The sequence below is a fragment of the Atractosteus spatula genome, chromosome 4, assembly GCF_055471065.1.
Source record: "Atractosteus spatula isolate fAtrSpa1 chromosome 4, fAtrSpa1.hap1, whole genome shotgun sequence".
Lineage (NCBI taxonomy): Eukaryota > Metazoa > Chordata > Actinopteri > Semionotiformes > Lepisosteidae > Atractosteus > Atractosteus spatula.
In genome coordinates this window covers 27374600-27390714 of record NC_142709.1, presented here as the reverse complement: position 1 = coordinate 27390714, position 16115 = coordinate 27374600, and the positions used below count along the sequence as shown (strand labels likewise).

At 34.9% G+C, this 16115-nt stretch overlaps 1 protein-coding gene across 1 annotated transcript in view; it reads right to left on the bottom strand.

Moving 5' to 3' along the window:
- Window positions 1-2410: 2410 nt before the first annotated feature.
- Window positions 2411-16115, bottom strand: part of gpc6a (glypican 6a) — a 337751-nt gene continuing 324046 nt past the window's right edge. The window contains exons 7-9 of the mRNA XM_088913348.1: window positions 10220-10356; window positions 3724-3899; window positions 2411-3004 (exon numbers count right to left, since the gene is read on the bottom strand). Of these exons, the coding sequence (XP_088769474.1) occupies window positions 2802-3004; window positions 3724-3899; window positions 10220-10356 (516 nt within the window). The 3' untranslated portion in view covers window positions 2411-2801. The remainder of the gene's footprint in view (window positions 3005-3723; window positions 3900-10219; window positions 10357-16115) is intronic.

Below are 16115 nucleotides of genomic sequence, written 5' to 3'. Positions count from 1 at the left end.
AATTTCTCATTTCCAGCTCTGCTATGCCTTTCAGCTTCACCACTGTTCAGTGGCATTAGAATTAGAACCACACTGCATCTTCTTTCCTTCTTTTTAAAAGACCTTTACTAACCTGCACAGTGTTGTACAGTCTGTATTCTATATCACCTGCTGAAGTCACTCCACACCTTTTATTTTTTTTAAACCTTCCCAATTTTCCTTCTGCTAGCTTTCTGTCCACAGAACTGTGGTGTCAATTGCCAACAATTACAGTAATAGATGGAAGTGCTACAAAATGTTAATTAATAAAAAAAGGTTCTCCTAATCTCTCTTTAAACTATTTGTATAGCATGACTTGACCACATTTTGTTTTTAATTTCAACTTAAAACCTTTAAGCATTTTACTAATGACAATGTAACACTTTACACATGTAAGGCAGATATGAACTGCAAATGTATATATCTATAAAGCAGTGAGCAGTAGCACATAAAGGAAACAACGTGTTGCTTACAAGTCCAAACAAAATGTTACATGTCCAGCTGATGCTTTGCAGGAGCCAGATGAAGCTCAACATCAGTTTCTGATGTAAGATGGTTCAGAATCTTTTCAACACTGCCTTGAAAATATCTGCCAATTTTATACCAAAAAAACACTTTAAAAATGACTTCATATAATAGGAAGGAAATAAAATGTCACTTAACACTTGTTTCTGCATCGAAAAAGCTATGACATCAGAAAGATTGCTTCGGGTTATTTCTGACATAAGCTGTTATCTTTAAGTGTTGAAATTGCATCTCACAAGATTGAACAAAGAGCTGTGTTTCACATGCTCTCAAGTGTTAGCAATCAAAGTGGTGTTTGTTGTTGAAAACATTGTTACCTACTATTTGGTGAAATGTTTATATAGAAAATATGACTTCTGATCAAGAATTGAGGTGGACTTTTAAATTTTGACTTTTAAATAGATGACTTCAATGTGGCACACCTATTGTATAAATCCATAGTGAATAGCCTGTGACACAAAAGAGATTGGTTATTTTTTTCAAATCTCTTGCCGGGCTGGAAGGATTGTTATTATTTGGACACAAACACTTGTTTTCCCTTGGATAGCTGGATGGATAAGTGAATTAGTAAGAGCAAGTCTAGCATGTGCAGTTAAAAAAACGGTTGACAAAACACTTCACATGTTTACAGACATGTCAACCCTGAGCTAATAGATAAAAGTTAAAATCTGTGATTATAAAAATAGATGATTAATACTAAGACCAAAAAGGTGAAATAAAGTTCTGCTCCCATTTTGTTAGGTTACATTCTCCAGCTGAGCAGCATGATTCCTCTTTTAAAAAATACATGTATTAAAAGGTTTTCATTTTCAGCAGCACAGACCATTGTTGTGAGCATGCTCAGTGTCAGCAAGGAGAAACGACTGAGGAAAAAAGAAATGAATTGCTTTCTGAGGTGTGAAATATACCAAGGGCCCAATTCAAACAACAAACATGCAGTTTCCTTTAACAATGGCTCAGGTGCTGCTTGGGAAATTCTGATACTCCTGGCTTCATTCAAAGCACACCCAAAAGGGTGGAGGTAAAGTCTAATGGCTGGGCATTTTCCATTTTTCACTTCAATAAGATCAGTAATTGCTACTCATTGAATAAAAACCTATTATAAATAACTTTTTTATGAAATACCAGTAGAAAATAAATTGCATTTAAAGTAACAGAATATAGCCATTAGCAAAACAATGATTAGATATGAGCTGTCCTTTATTAAAAGCCAGTAAATAATAATGTAAAAAACATGTATATTATACAGTATACAGTATATACTGTACATTGTGTGTCTTAATCACTGTTCATAGGTTTTAGGAAAACTCAGTTGGAACTTGTATTTGCTTTTCTATACCAAGTTTTAAAAGGCTGGGCAAATCTTGTTGCCTCACAATTCCTATGTCCTGGGTCTAATTCCTGTCTGGGTGCTTTCTGTTTGTAGAAAGGATGTTCTCATCTGTTTTGCACCCTTTTTTTTCCAGATGCTCTGCTTTCCGACCACATGCTAAGACATGCCGGTTACATCAGTTGGTTTCTGTAGATTTATTCTTGTATGATATATTTCTGCCATTCACCCTTTGCTACCGGGTTAGGTTCAGGGTCACTAGAGCCCTTACTAGAAATAAGTGGCTTTCTGGTAATGAAACCATGGATGATGCAGATGCTTGAAGTAAACTTTATTTAAAAATGTCCCTTTATCAAAACAATCGCTTGAGGTTTTAAAGTATATGTAACCCCCCCCACACCCCCCAAATACCATATTTCCCATATCTAAAATTAGATTGTGGCTAGATTTAGAAGTCTTGAATACCAGACAGCTCATATCTTTAAAGTTGTTACTCATGACTTTTCAATGCATTCTCACAGTGGTACATTAGAGGTTTGCTTAGTTTTTTTTTTTGATTTTTACTTTTTTGTGGAAGCTTTTTTCCTGGGGAATTGAAAAGACTTCTTGGGCAATGCTTAAATCTGTAAGACCTCAACATTTCTCCATATAAAAGAAAAAAAATATACATTTTTTTTCTTTAAAATAATGTCTTGAATAGTAAGTTGTTCTCCAGTAGAACATCTTCTGAAAGAACTGGAGGAGGAGAAAGCAGTTTGGCATAAGCTGCTTCAAGATGGCACCAAGCATTCTTTGGAAATGGGGAAGCAGGTTGTAGCACTGCACTCTCTTTTTTTGAAAAAATCTGTTTTAACTGCCAAGATTGTAGTCCTGTTTCAGGTGTGAATAAAACAGCAAAGCCCGCTGTCCATCAACATGGTTACAAGCATTATCTCCATTGCCTCTGTAGTGCAAACAGCGTGCAGGTCAAGACTAAGGTCAGTAGTAGAGAGTAGCTTGGTCTGATGGCTGAAGCCTTCTCTTCACTTCTGTCTGCACCAACTGCGGGAGCTTCTGTACTGACAAAGTCAAACTCCGTAACACAAGCCTCAGTACAGCCACTGCCACTTCCTGAACCACTGCCTTCATCACCTGTAAAGCAATATTAACAACAAATGCAGTTATAAACATTTAGTAAAAATAAAGGCTTTTACAGCTACATTTTCAGTAAATTGAAAAGCCTGTCAATAGAGTGATTGTGTATCACCAGGGTATACAGCTGCCCCTTTTATTAATTCTAGTAATTCTAACCCATTATTTTTTTTAATTTCAGGCCATTGTGTAGGTTTTCAACTATTCTTATCTTTATACCTAGATTCATTTCAATGAGAAAATTATTTGTTCAAGGCTTTTCACAAAAATTGCAGCTCAAGAAATTCCATTATTCCATCACTTCCATTATTTTTATGTTTATATCCCTCCTGAAGAGGTAGACATAGTCTTTTTCAGCATATTGAGAAAGTGCTTTACACCTTCTGGAGAACCAGATGAAAGTCATATCAGGATATTTAAGGGCTTATCATGTTTTTCTGATAAGTCCAGGAAGTGGCTGTAGATTGTAATATGTTTGTACACTAAATCATTTGGAAAAATGATATTTGTGATGGAATAGATCCAGAACAAAAATTAGATATGGTTGTGTTTCATGCTACATTTTAACAAAAACTACTACCTGTACTTGCAAGGGTTTTAAATCCAATAATGAGCTATAATATGCTGGAATACTAAAACAAATGAAATTTGTTCAGCTATAGTCAGTTTAACTTGTTGTAAAAATAAATATGATTTCTGTTCATGATAATGATACATACTTGCATCCTGAAAATTGACATCATTCCCATTGTATGCATTTTTCAGCTTGTTTGTCATTACTCGTAGTGCCATAATCTGCTGACGAATGAAGGTATCTGGTCTTGTGATGTCCACCTCAACTTCCGGGTTGTTCATTTGGTTTGTGAGACCATTGTTTAAAACTTCGGGAAAGTACCTGCAAGAAAACAAGGAATAATTCATAATTTGTTTATAGCAAGGTGAAAACAAAAGAAGGACAATTCAACTGCAACAATACTCGTCTGAGTGTCTTATGGAAAAAAAAAAACTTCAGATATCCCAAATATGTTTCACTGCTTATAATTCATGTTTGAGCACATGCAAAAGGTAGAAGTCCAGGGTATTTTTTTGCAAATATTTTGTGGTCATCATACTGTACATCTTTGTTAAAGCCAGTAATAATTTAAATAGATTTCTATTGTCAGATAATGTTGTCACATTCCAGAATCTTAGGGATAGAAAATACAAAATAAAGTGTTAATTACACGGCTGCAAAGAACTAGATTTTATGACCTTAGAACCACTTTTTTCAGACAGGCCCCAAGTGTTTAGGATGCCACTCACACGAGCGGTGGTTTTTCAGATTTGGTTGTTGTAATGGCCACATGTAGCCTTTCTGTTGCAATGGGAAAGTATTTCAGGTGTATGCTTTTTATTCGATGTTATGAATCTATATTCAATAGATTTGTGAGACCCAGTCACATGCATGTTTAAAAAAGGCTCCATACTCAGTACGTTTGATTAAAATCCATACTGGAAAAATATTTTCTTCTTATTTCAAAGGTTTAAGACAGTACAATCCACCAACAAGTGTGTACCTGCTGTTTCTGAGGAACATCTCTATCACTCACTGTTTTCCTTCAGGTTAGGTTTAAAAATTCTTAATGGTGTTCAGGGATATCTGCTGAATAAATTACAGTTAGCTTATGAGCTAACTTCACTACATGTCTTAAAGCAGTGCTTCCAAATTACTGACCTAATCTTGTTTTGGATATTCATAGTGTTTATATGTAACTCAGAATTCAATTTTGTTTTAAGAGGATCATGTACTGTAAATGTGCTGATTCTTCATTCAAGTACGCATTGATTTTGGATGCTACATTTTTGTTTTATTATGAAGGATACCATCATTAATTGGTTAGGTGGGACAACGGAATTCAGAAGCCTTCTCTAATGAGAATTGGAATTTTTTTTTACTGGGAAAATTTCAAAACAATGTTCTGCTCTGAATGGACATTTATGAACCATTTAGTTTTTGACAGTAATCATTATTATTATTAATTACACAGTGGTGTGATGGTTAGTGCAGTTGCTTTCACAGCACTTGGGTCCTGGGTTTGATTCTGGCCTGGATTGCCTTCTGTGTGGTTTACACATTCTGACCATGGCCTTGTGAGCTTTCTTTGTAGTGTGCAGAGGAATGGGATGTTTCTCAGGGGATTATCCCATACAAGGTATATTCTACTTGCACTCACAGTCTGCTGAGCTAGGCTCTGTCTCACAAAGACCCTGTATTGAAGTAAAAGAGTCATTGAAAATAGATGGATTATTATTAATAATAATTGCCTTTTATAACATTTTTTTCAATTCTGGGAACCTACTTTACAAATAGGAAAGGACTGACTTCATTCACCTCTGAAGTGCAGCACTCACCTAGGTTACAAACAGCACCCATTATGCACCAGCTGCCCCATTACACAGCAGGTCAGGTGAAGAAAAACATGAAATTGCTTCATCAGTTGAGCTATGCAGAAGCTTTAGGTTGGTCAGATTGAGCAAACCCACAGATTAATTTAGCTAGTACACGGAGGGTTATAGCCTTACACTTATGAACAGTACAATGTTTAGTGACAAAGTAGTCAGGTCCCTGAGTGGTTTATCCACTCTTCTGAAAGACCCACACAGCCAGCATCACAGCGCTCGAGTTACCGTACTGGGATACTGGCCTGGTATGTTGCTCCAGGGGGAAGATTGCTACCTATTGTACTATATTTAGCACTACGACAATTTTAGGTAAGATAAAATGCTTCCATTGCCTCCTGTTACCAATGGTAAAAGTGAGAATGTAGTACTGTATTTAAAAAATTTTGTTTAACAAATGTTTATATTGTTAAAAATGGGCAGTAAAATTAGAAAGTTACTTTCAGGATCAGAAGATAAATGTATGACATTATGTTGCATAGTTTTCTTATAAATGTATAACCACACTTCATATTTTTGTAAGAAAATAATAAAAAACAGATTTCCTGCACCCAATGATGATTAGGTTAGCTTACTTTCCTCTCAGTTAAATCTATAGGCTCCCTGGAAAAATGCCATATCACAATCTAGTTTTCTTAGATGATTTAAAATCTATTTTCATTTGATCTTATTTGTGCCTTTAACATTCCATGAAATTAAAGTGATTTTCAAGCTATCCATTATCTACTTTATCATCACATATCTCTATAAGTTTGATTGCCATAGTTTCTGAACCACAGCAGTTATCTGTCAGAGCTCAGAATAAGAGAAACTGTTTGGCACTCTGGCATTTTAGCTAGAGGCATATGATTTAACAGCACCTGTGTCTGAAGTACTATTATTAATAATATAAATTGATAAAATTTGACTTAAAATTATAAAAATGGAAAGTTATATAAACGGCAAGTCTGATAGCAATAAATTAAGACTTAATTAATTAATTATATTAATGTATGTTATCTAGTGACATATCAAAAATATTTTTGGAACACATAACACTCAGTAATTGCCCATTAAGATCTACTCTGTATGTTTGCTTAATTGTTGTGTCTGAAAAACTTCTGGGGGAGCTGGTGACACATGTAACTATTCAAATATAAGAATAACTCAGCTATGACAAAGTCCCAATAATGATTTTAATAATTCAGACTTTTTTCTGTTCTACTAATATTGATGTTCTTGGAAAATACAGATGTTTGTCAAGGTTCACAACACTGAGTACTGTGAACTCCTATTAAACTATCCATGTTGAAAGATTAATTGATGCACATCAGGTTCTGCAGGGTCTGCTGTAATCAATTCTTACATTTAGTCTGCAGGTGTTATTTTAAATTGTGTGGCAGTTAAATGTGTGGAAGTGAATGTTTGCATTCACTAGGACACTGTAGTGGTTTGAGTGGAAAGGACCTCCATTTGATTAAATGATTATAATTAGCAATGCTGAAATCACTCACTGCCAGTGTAGCTTATTGAACAGATAAAATAACTATGCAAAATAAAAAAAGTTACCCAACTTTTGCACAGGTTATGAACAAATAATAAATTGGTTTCTTTGCCAAAGTAATCCTCATATGGCCCTCTTGTCTAAACTACTAGTAGTTGGGTTTACACACATTGCATGCAATCAAACATCCAGGAAATTTTAACATTGGTCTTAATATTTTGAGTGCTCCCTTGTTGGGGGTGGCAGAAGATGGGGGGGGGGATGTCTTGCCTTGTAAGCCAGCAAAAGTAAAAAGAGTCTGCACAGTATGTACCAAATATATAAAAGATCTTTTATTATACCATCTGGTGGCATTATTGCTTCATCGTGGCCAAAAAAAAGGAAACAATGATAAAAATATGCCAGCCATTCTGGCATATTATTAATGAAACTGTGAACAGATGCCTACATGCAGAAAACTCAGCTGTGTCAACTACCAGAGAGTGTTGTACATGGAGAATGGACATGCGTCATCCCACTAAAATCCTTTCGAGGCAAATTAAGGCAGATAAAGATGGCTTTCAACTGCAGTGTGCTTTGTCACCTATTTTAAATTCATCACCAGAAGAGAACCCTACCTGCACTGCAGTCTATGACATTCACTTGTCTTCCTGTTAGTCAGAAATAATGCATTTAGCATGAAAATCAGTGTACTACATTTTGCTAACATATATTTTAAAGTTGAACTCCTCAACTACCAAACAACAAAATTCAATGACAGATTTCACAAACACAAGGATCAGGCTGAAAGTTTTATCCACAAAACTGATTGATTAAAATGTCATGAAACTAAAGCTAAAATAGCAACACAAGCAGGCTATATAATACATTGTGTCACTTTAAATGTAAGATGACAAGACCTATAATGGAATTTCCTAAGGGTTTTCACAAGTAAAGAGTTAAGACTAGTGTAGTTCTTTTAATTCATGGTCAAGCCATTACAACTAATTTGCAACCTAAGACTCAAATGCAGAATTATATTTCTCATCTCACTATGATTTTTCATATTAGTGCATTGAAAATGTTTTCAGCTGACATCAAAGTTAGAGCAGTATGGATTTCTTCAAAGCTTAATTACCATAGAAACCAAAAGACTGCCATCATGACTTCCCAGCAACTTGAAATTCTTTGCCAAAAGGGAATCCAGAAGCTTTGCTCCATGCTTTGTTGATTATTCTCTGGTTCATCATGATATTGTCAAGTTTCATTACATACTGCTGTGCATGTTTATCACTTAAAATTTATCAAAATGATCAAAATTTGTGTAGTAGACAAAGCCTGTAAACATTATGCTCATCCAGTATCATTTTTGGGACATGTATGTTTCTACATTGCACAAATTATTTTTTTACAGTTGGTTTGAGGTGCCACACTGTTTATATCTACATGTATATGACTGTTTGGGAAGTCTAAATTTATGATATTGTCTTTGCACATCATATCACCATGACTTATTCAATTGTTTTTCATATTATAAGGTAAATGAAAGTTTTGAGATTAGAAACAAAGTACCTTAATTTGTAGTAAAAAACAGTATGAATATATATATATAATGAATGGCTCAAATGGTATAGTAATAGAAATATAGATACAGTACTACTACATTGCCAGGATTTCTAAAATATCATATCAAATTAAAGCATGATGGAATGTTGCCTTTGGGCCATAGAGATATGCAACACATGTGCATGGTAAAAGGAAAATATGAACCTCTCAGAGTGAAGGTACAATGATAAGCTTTGAAAGTAAAGGTAAAAAAAAGTAAAGGTAGTTTCAACTTATGAAAGTAAAATGAACTCCTAGGAACCTGCTGCTCATCTTTATGAATGTTACACTTCTCGCACTTTCAAAGTAAGCTGAAATAATAAATCTGGAAACTTCATCAGTGGGGTTTGTCTTTTCCCATATGGGATGCTCTAGTATTAAAACTCATTTGTCCAATATTTTGCTGCTAATGCAATTAGTCTCACACTGAAGTAAATGGATTTAAAATATGCGTCTGCTAAGCTTTTTGATCTGATTAGAAAAACATCAAATAAAATTAACACAAGCAGTAAACTTCCTCTGAGAAGAAAAGAGTCTCATGGTCTGTTTAGCTTATTGCTTTCATTTTAAGAATCTGCTTGGTGAATTTAAGAGAGAGCATATCTCTTCTCATGACACCATATGTGTGTAATCTTTCGTCCTACAGTACCTCACCTGCATAATGTAAATGTAATTATATACACTATGTATATTAGTGTATATACTGTATATATACACTAATATTAAGCCACTGTATACACTGTATTAAGCCACTTGCTAAGGTTAATCTTAGCAAGTGGCTTAATACAGGTCTTATACTTAAATCTAACAGTCACAGTTAGTATTACTGTGGTCAACTGATTCCATTGAGGGTTAGACTTTAATAATAATAATAATTTCTTACACTTATATAGCACTTTCCTGGACACTCCACTCAAAGCACTTTACAGGTAATAGGGACTCCTATATCCTACACCACTACCAATGTGCAGCATCCACCTTGATGATGCAATGGCAGACAAAGTGCACACCGTACCATATAACAGCTATCAGTGGGTAGGAGAACAAAGCCAATTCATAGATGAGGATTATTAGGAGGCCATGATTGGTAAAGGCCAATGGGAAATTTGACTAGGATGCCAGGGTAGCATCCCTACTTTTTATGAGAAACACCCTGGAATTTTTAATTACCATAGAGAATCAGGACCTTGGTTTTACAGTATGTCTCATCTGAAGGACGGCGCCACACAGACCACATGGTGAGTGCCCCGTACCGGCCCCACTGCAGCAGCAACCTTAGTTTTTCCCAGGAGGTCTCCCATCCAGGTACTGACCAGGCTCAAACCTGCTTAGCTTCAGTGGGCTGCCAGTGGTGAGCTGCGGGGTGATATGGCTCTTCCCCGTTTGTCTAGCTGCAAGCTTCCCAAGTACCATTTAATAACAATTAAACAAGCTGATGAATTTGTACTTAATACTTTGGCAATAACTTGCCTAGTTGAGGAAATGACAGTATTGGCCAAAGATCAGTGCTGTCACATTCCCTCTCACTTATGAAGGATAAGCCAGGGGGAAAATGCTGCAATGGTGAATTTAGGGTGAAGAGAGGGCCACTAGAAAAGATGCAAGCAGAGTTGGGGGTAGCCAGGGAGTAGAAGCACAACATTAGAATTTGACCTCCTATTGAACTCCTGCTAAATAATACCAGCAGCGTGACAGTTCTGCGACCTCACCTCCCCTTTGTGTGACCATTCCAGCATTCCTCTTCATTCGACTTGCCAGCTGTCACTTTGTCATCCACACATATACTGTCTGGTAAAGTGGACCAGAACTTCTTAGAATGCTTCAGCTTCTCTTTAATGTCAATCACCTGAAACAAACAAAAAGAAGAAGGGGAGGAAAAAGGAAGACAAAATTATAACACATTCAGTTTGATATTGAAATTAGCATCAAGTGACGAAGTGAATAACCCACAACATCCTTTTGAAATAAACCAAGAGTGGAGGATGCATGTTAATATGAGTATGCAGACTTGGCAATCGCTCAGTAGCAATTAGCATTTCAGCACTGTGTCTGACAATGTGGCCAGAGGAATTATTGAATTACCACACATACTCGGCTCAGATAAACCCTCATGAATGTGGCATAAATGTCTAGTGAAGTATGATATGGTTGTTACACTGTAATGATTATCTTTTAAAAAACTCATCTCTGTTATCTGTTAGAACATGGAATGACATTTTAGTTAGGAATTTGAACCACATGTGTGGTCTGAAACACAAAAATTCTGTAATGCTATTCATCATTTTTATCTCACACAAACTTTTATTGAATCTTAGGCCTGGATTAAATTAAAACATAAACCCAAACATCAACAGCAAATCCTAAATGCTTCCCTTGTGAGCAGGCACTTTGTTTGCTTGGGGGGATTCTTGTGCCAACTAAATATAAAACTGACATGAAGCATAGGATTTGGAATTAGTGAGTGAAAAATTAATTGAAATTTATTCCAGACCATAGTTTTTATTTGAATGTGCCAATACACAGACTAAATTAATAAAAGACAACAACAACTGAGACAAAGTAGCAGGAAATTCTAGAGAACAACCAGAATATTTTACCAACGAAAATACTAATTAATATAAGAACTGTAAGGAATAGATTTATTTTAAATTAGTATTTCTTCACTTATTTTTTTCTTTAGGACATCACAACCGATATATGACATTATGGTAAATACATCTCCTGTTGGTCAATACAACAGCGTTTTATAAGTCTTATCAGTTATCAACTTGACACAAAACATTGCTAACAAAACTACCATTTTCCTTTTAAGGAGAGCAGAGTTCAAGGTACTGATATAAACTAAATATCTAAATATGAGTGTGGATTCAAAGACTCATTTCATTTTTATGAAAAACTAATGTTTATTACTAAAGTTTATTATAAACATCTGTTTTGTGAAGCCAACATTCTATATTACAAGTGAATGAATTTAAATTGATTGAATTTTTCACTACTGCTTCTTAATATTGATTGCGTAACATTTAATCAGAGAGTACTGAATTATTATGTATTTGGTCTCAAAAATCTTAAAAATTTCCTTTTCAGTTATTTTGCATTTGCAACACTACAGATAAGAATATATTTTTCTATATGGGTGTGAAAAGAACAAAATAGAAAGAACCTGCAATACTTACATATAAATGTTCAACATTTGATAGATAATGCATATGAACCTCCTCCTGTTGTTCATTTTTGTTATCACATAGCAAACACAGATTTAAAAAGATAATAAACAAACATTTCTAGTCTTACTGTCATGTCTGAAAATATACAACAATTGCATATCTGGTAACACAGTTACCAGAAAATTTATTTGTGTGGATTAATTATGGATTAATTGTTATTTTATCACAACAGCTGGGAATTTATTCCACTTAACCTGGAAATCTGGAAAAAACTCCAACTGACAAAAATTGCTCCTATTATAAAATAAATAATTCGATCAAATTTTCCTGCAAAAAACCAACAGTGGAATATATAAATATACTTATTTCTAAAACAACTTTCTCTGACCCCAATATACAGAATAAACTCAACCACAATTCTTCTGTCAAAAAATTGCAGAAACAACCTCACCTTAACCAGATGTTCTTTATGTTCTCTCCTTTTAGACATGGTTAATTAACTTGTAACATGATGCTTACGAATTCAAACTTTAGAACATTGCAATTCCATCCATCCATTTTTAACTACTTTATTCAAAGGGTTGTGGGTAAGCTGGTATCTATCCTAGTAAGCAACAGACACAGGTTAGGATGGGACTCCAGTCTGTTAGAGGGAATGCACAGACACAGGCAAGCACATACACAATGGCCAGCATTCTCAGAAGCCAATTAACCTACCACTATGTCTTTGGACTGTATGTATTGTATGTATTGTATTATTATTATTGTATCATTCGTTATACTGTGGCTGTGTTGTCTTTGTTAAGCTGCTGTTGCACTGCAATTTCCCTCATGGGATCAATAAAGTATCTATTTAACAGCAATGTCTCGCTAAGATGGGGAGAACATACAAACTCTACACAGATAGCACTCCAGGTTTAGAATTGAACCCAAGGCTCCAGCGCTGTGAAGCAGCAATACTAACCACTGCGCCACCATGCCACACCAATATTGCAATCGTTCTTTTCAAATTTAAACCATGCATTAGGATATTACACATCTTTCCCAATTATTTAAAGTCTTAGCATCTTCTTTATACTCACACAAGAAATCAAAAGAACCTTTGAGAGGAAGAAAACAAAAAACACCCTTGTACAAATAATTTACTGTAACTACATTTTTATATTTCCTTATAAATAGTTTTTTTTAAGTATGAAAATACTACATTTGCTATTTCTTTTCTGTCAATTAATAAATGGCATAATGTGTACAGGCTCACCTTAATCATGTACAGTAAGTAATACTGGTAAAAAATTCATACAAGTTCTATAATCACTTGGTTGTGCTCACAAAATCACTGTTTCACACTTTGGTTTCCTATGAGAATCTCTGAATGGCCTGCATACATCATACTTAACTCATACTCCATGCATACACAGTGAATATACAGTATAAAAATCCAACAATTCCATATTTATGTAGCTAGAATGCATATTGTGATGCATAATGGTAAATTTTAAAGTGAAGATAACCCCAGCCGGGCACCTATAAATCACTTTTCTATCAAATGCTCAATTTCCTTCCAGTCTCCAGAATGCGAAATAAAATGACATGCAAAGCAATTCAGTGAAAATGAAATGGACTACTATATCCAATGCAGCATGTGTACAGTTATCAGAAAATAAAGGAAAAAAAAACATTTTTTCTTCATAGATAGCCTACTGAAATTACATATTCATTTCCCATTAGTGTTGATCATCTTCATTCCTTTTAATTTTAAGGCTATCATTTAATTAAAATGCACACTCTGTTCATGTCAGTGCACTACAGTAACAAAAGATGCTGGGTGCTTCGCTTTGACCAGTAGATGGGGCTACACCTTAGGGTTATAAAATGGGCTGAAAAACAACTTCCAGAAGAAAAATATGCAGTTATTTACAAATACACCTGGATAGAAGTCCTGGAAAAGTGTTGAATTTTGAGAAAATAAAACCCTTTCTGCTATCCAATTATACATAATCATCTATTTCTGCTTATATATAATCATCTATTTTAACTGTTTTAGAGGTTTCCCTTTAAATGTCTTAGTGTGTGACTACTGCCAGTCTAATTCTGTGTGCATCAAATGGCTAATTTGCTTAGCATTTGTAAACAGATGATGAAGACACAGAGAATGTGTGCACAGCACTTTCATTTAACAAACCGTGCAGAGGAACCAAGGCAAAGGACAACATCTGTGATCCCTCTGCACACGTCTTGCTGTTTGTTTAAATATCAACAAAATTAATTTAAATGGACTGAATAATTGGAGTCCATTGTTGTAGACATTTCTATATCGGTCCTAAACTATAGGAATTATGTATGAAATAGGAGTAACTGTGAAGATTGTCATTGCTCAGAGTAATGGAGTAACAGGTTAAAAATCATTGCATCAGACCTCCTCCATCTCATCACATCTTCTTTCTGAGTAGCTAAAATCAGACCAGCTTAAAATGATGATTGTGTCATAGCTTAAAGGCTTGAAGTGGTAAAGTATAACATTAAACGTTTAACCCAGGAATTCATGACGTGGCGACGCACAAATCTCTGAGGAAGTTTAAAACCTGTCCTGTTGTACTTTGTTTGGAAGGGAATGTAAATGCTTGGTAATTTATTCAGTAGGGTGAACTTCATGCTCTGGGAAAGCTCACATGATTTGCTGACCCCTGGTGCGAGGCTTCCACCTGGCAGAGAGAGCTGATCTAATGCATGCTGACCCTGATGCACTGCACATCCCGCTGGCAGACAATAGGAGCAATTAACATTAAAATTTAAAAGGCACTGTCCAGCAGGTGGTTGAAACAGAGCAAACCAAAGATCCGCTGTCTCATGTGAAGAGCTAAGCTTGGTTATAAATGAACAGTATGCACTGCACTTTTTCTACCCCTTTTTCTGTTCCTTCATTTCAGAAACATCCCTGCTTTTTTGTGTGGCACAGATAAGCACTTTGATAGTACGAGCTACAAAAGATTAGTCACTGTATTTGATGGCAATAATCTGAAGTAAAAGGAATGTGCAGGTGTAAGTAGTAATGGGTGCAATAACATGACTGTGAAGAAATAAAAACAGATACTGTACTGTATATGCTACATGAGACTTTCCTGATAGAGAAACAAGTAAGGGTGACATTAGTAATCAAAAAAGTAAAATACCCATTATCACCACATAATCCAAAACAAACTATTAATAAATATACATTTTTTGTGGAAATAAAACTTTCTAAGTTTCTAAGCTATTTTGCTATCTACATATCTGTGGACATTAAGAGCAAAACACACAATAAAGGGTAGGAAATTTCTCTACATCCTGCATTTCTGTGAAGGGTACATTTCTCTGAATAGATTCTGTAAAAAGAGACATACAGCTAAAGTCTCAGGGCCAGTCTTTCTATCCGAAAACTAACTATATTTCTCAATGAGCGTCTTGGAGTAAGATACATTATTTTTTTTTAATGTTTGGCTTTCCACCACTTGGTGATTAAGAAATGTGAATAAACTCCACTTAGCATCTGTCTTTGTTAATATGCCCAGGTGCCCAACAAAATCATGCATAGATACTGTATATACCTCAGTCTGGTTAGCTGACATTAGTATCTGTAAAATAACCTGCAATCCATCTCATTAGTTTTATAGCTGTCATCATGCTTTGGTGGTCTTATTTTTAAAACATCCACCCATTTCCACAAGTTGGAATTATTCAATATATGATTCAACACTTTACAAAGCACTGCATTTTTGATTTTTCAGGCTAATGATGGAGCTACTTCAAAACATACTGCAACACATTTTTAACTTGGCAGGGTAGATGGATTTTTTTTTTAAATACTAGGATTTATAAAACACATAGAAGCCTAGAGAGCTACTACACTGGTACAGTATATGTTCTTTCAAGGCAGGGTTGAAATCGCAGCATTTCATATCACTAAGAAGGCTGTTAAAAGGTTTTCCTACAGTATGTGAAACCATGAGGTCTCATTAATTGATCTGATCAGCAGTAGCGTGAATTTCTGCTGGTAAAAAACATCATTAAAAAATAACCTGTTGTGTGTTAATGTTCAGGAAAAAAGGAAAAGAAAAAAACAACTCAACAAACAAAATTCTTTTTATGAATCTAGCATTCATCATTTGTCAGTTTCATTTCTAATTTAATAACATTTTTTCTGTAGGTTAACAAATGTATTTGATCAACTACTGTCTATCAATGGTCATTTACAATGTGGTGAAAAAGTAAGTACACCCCCTGAAGATTTTATAGGGTGAATGATGTCTGATTTTTAAAAAATAAATAATGGCAATGTAGAATTTTGTGTGTTATTTGACAGATGTAATTTTATCAACTGTTAGGATTTATGTGAGAGCTACTGTAGGTTAATGTCAGATTTGTCTAAATATGTTAAACAATAAAATCTTATGGTTAGTAA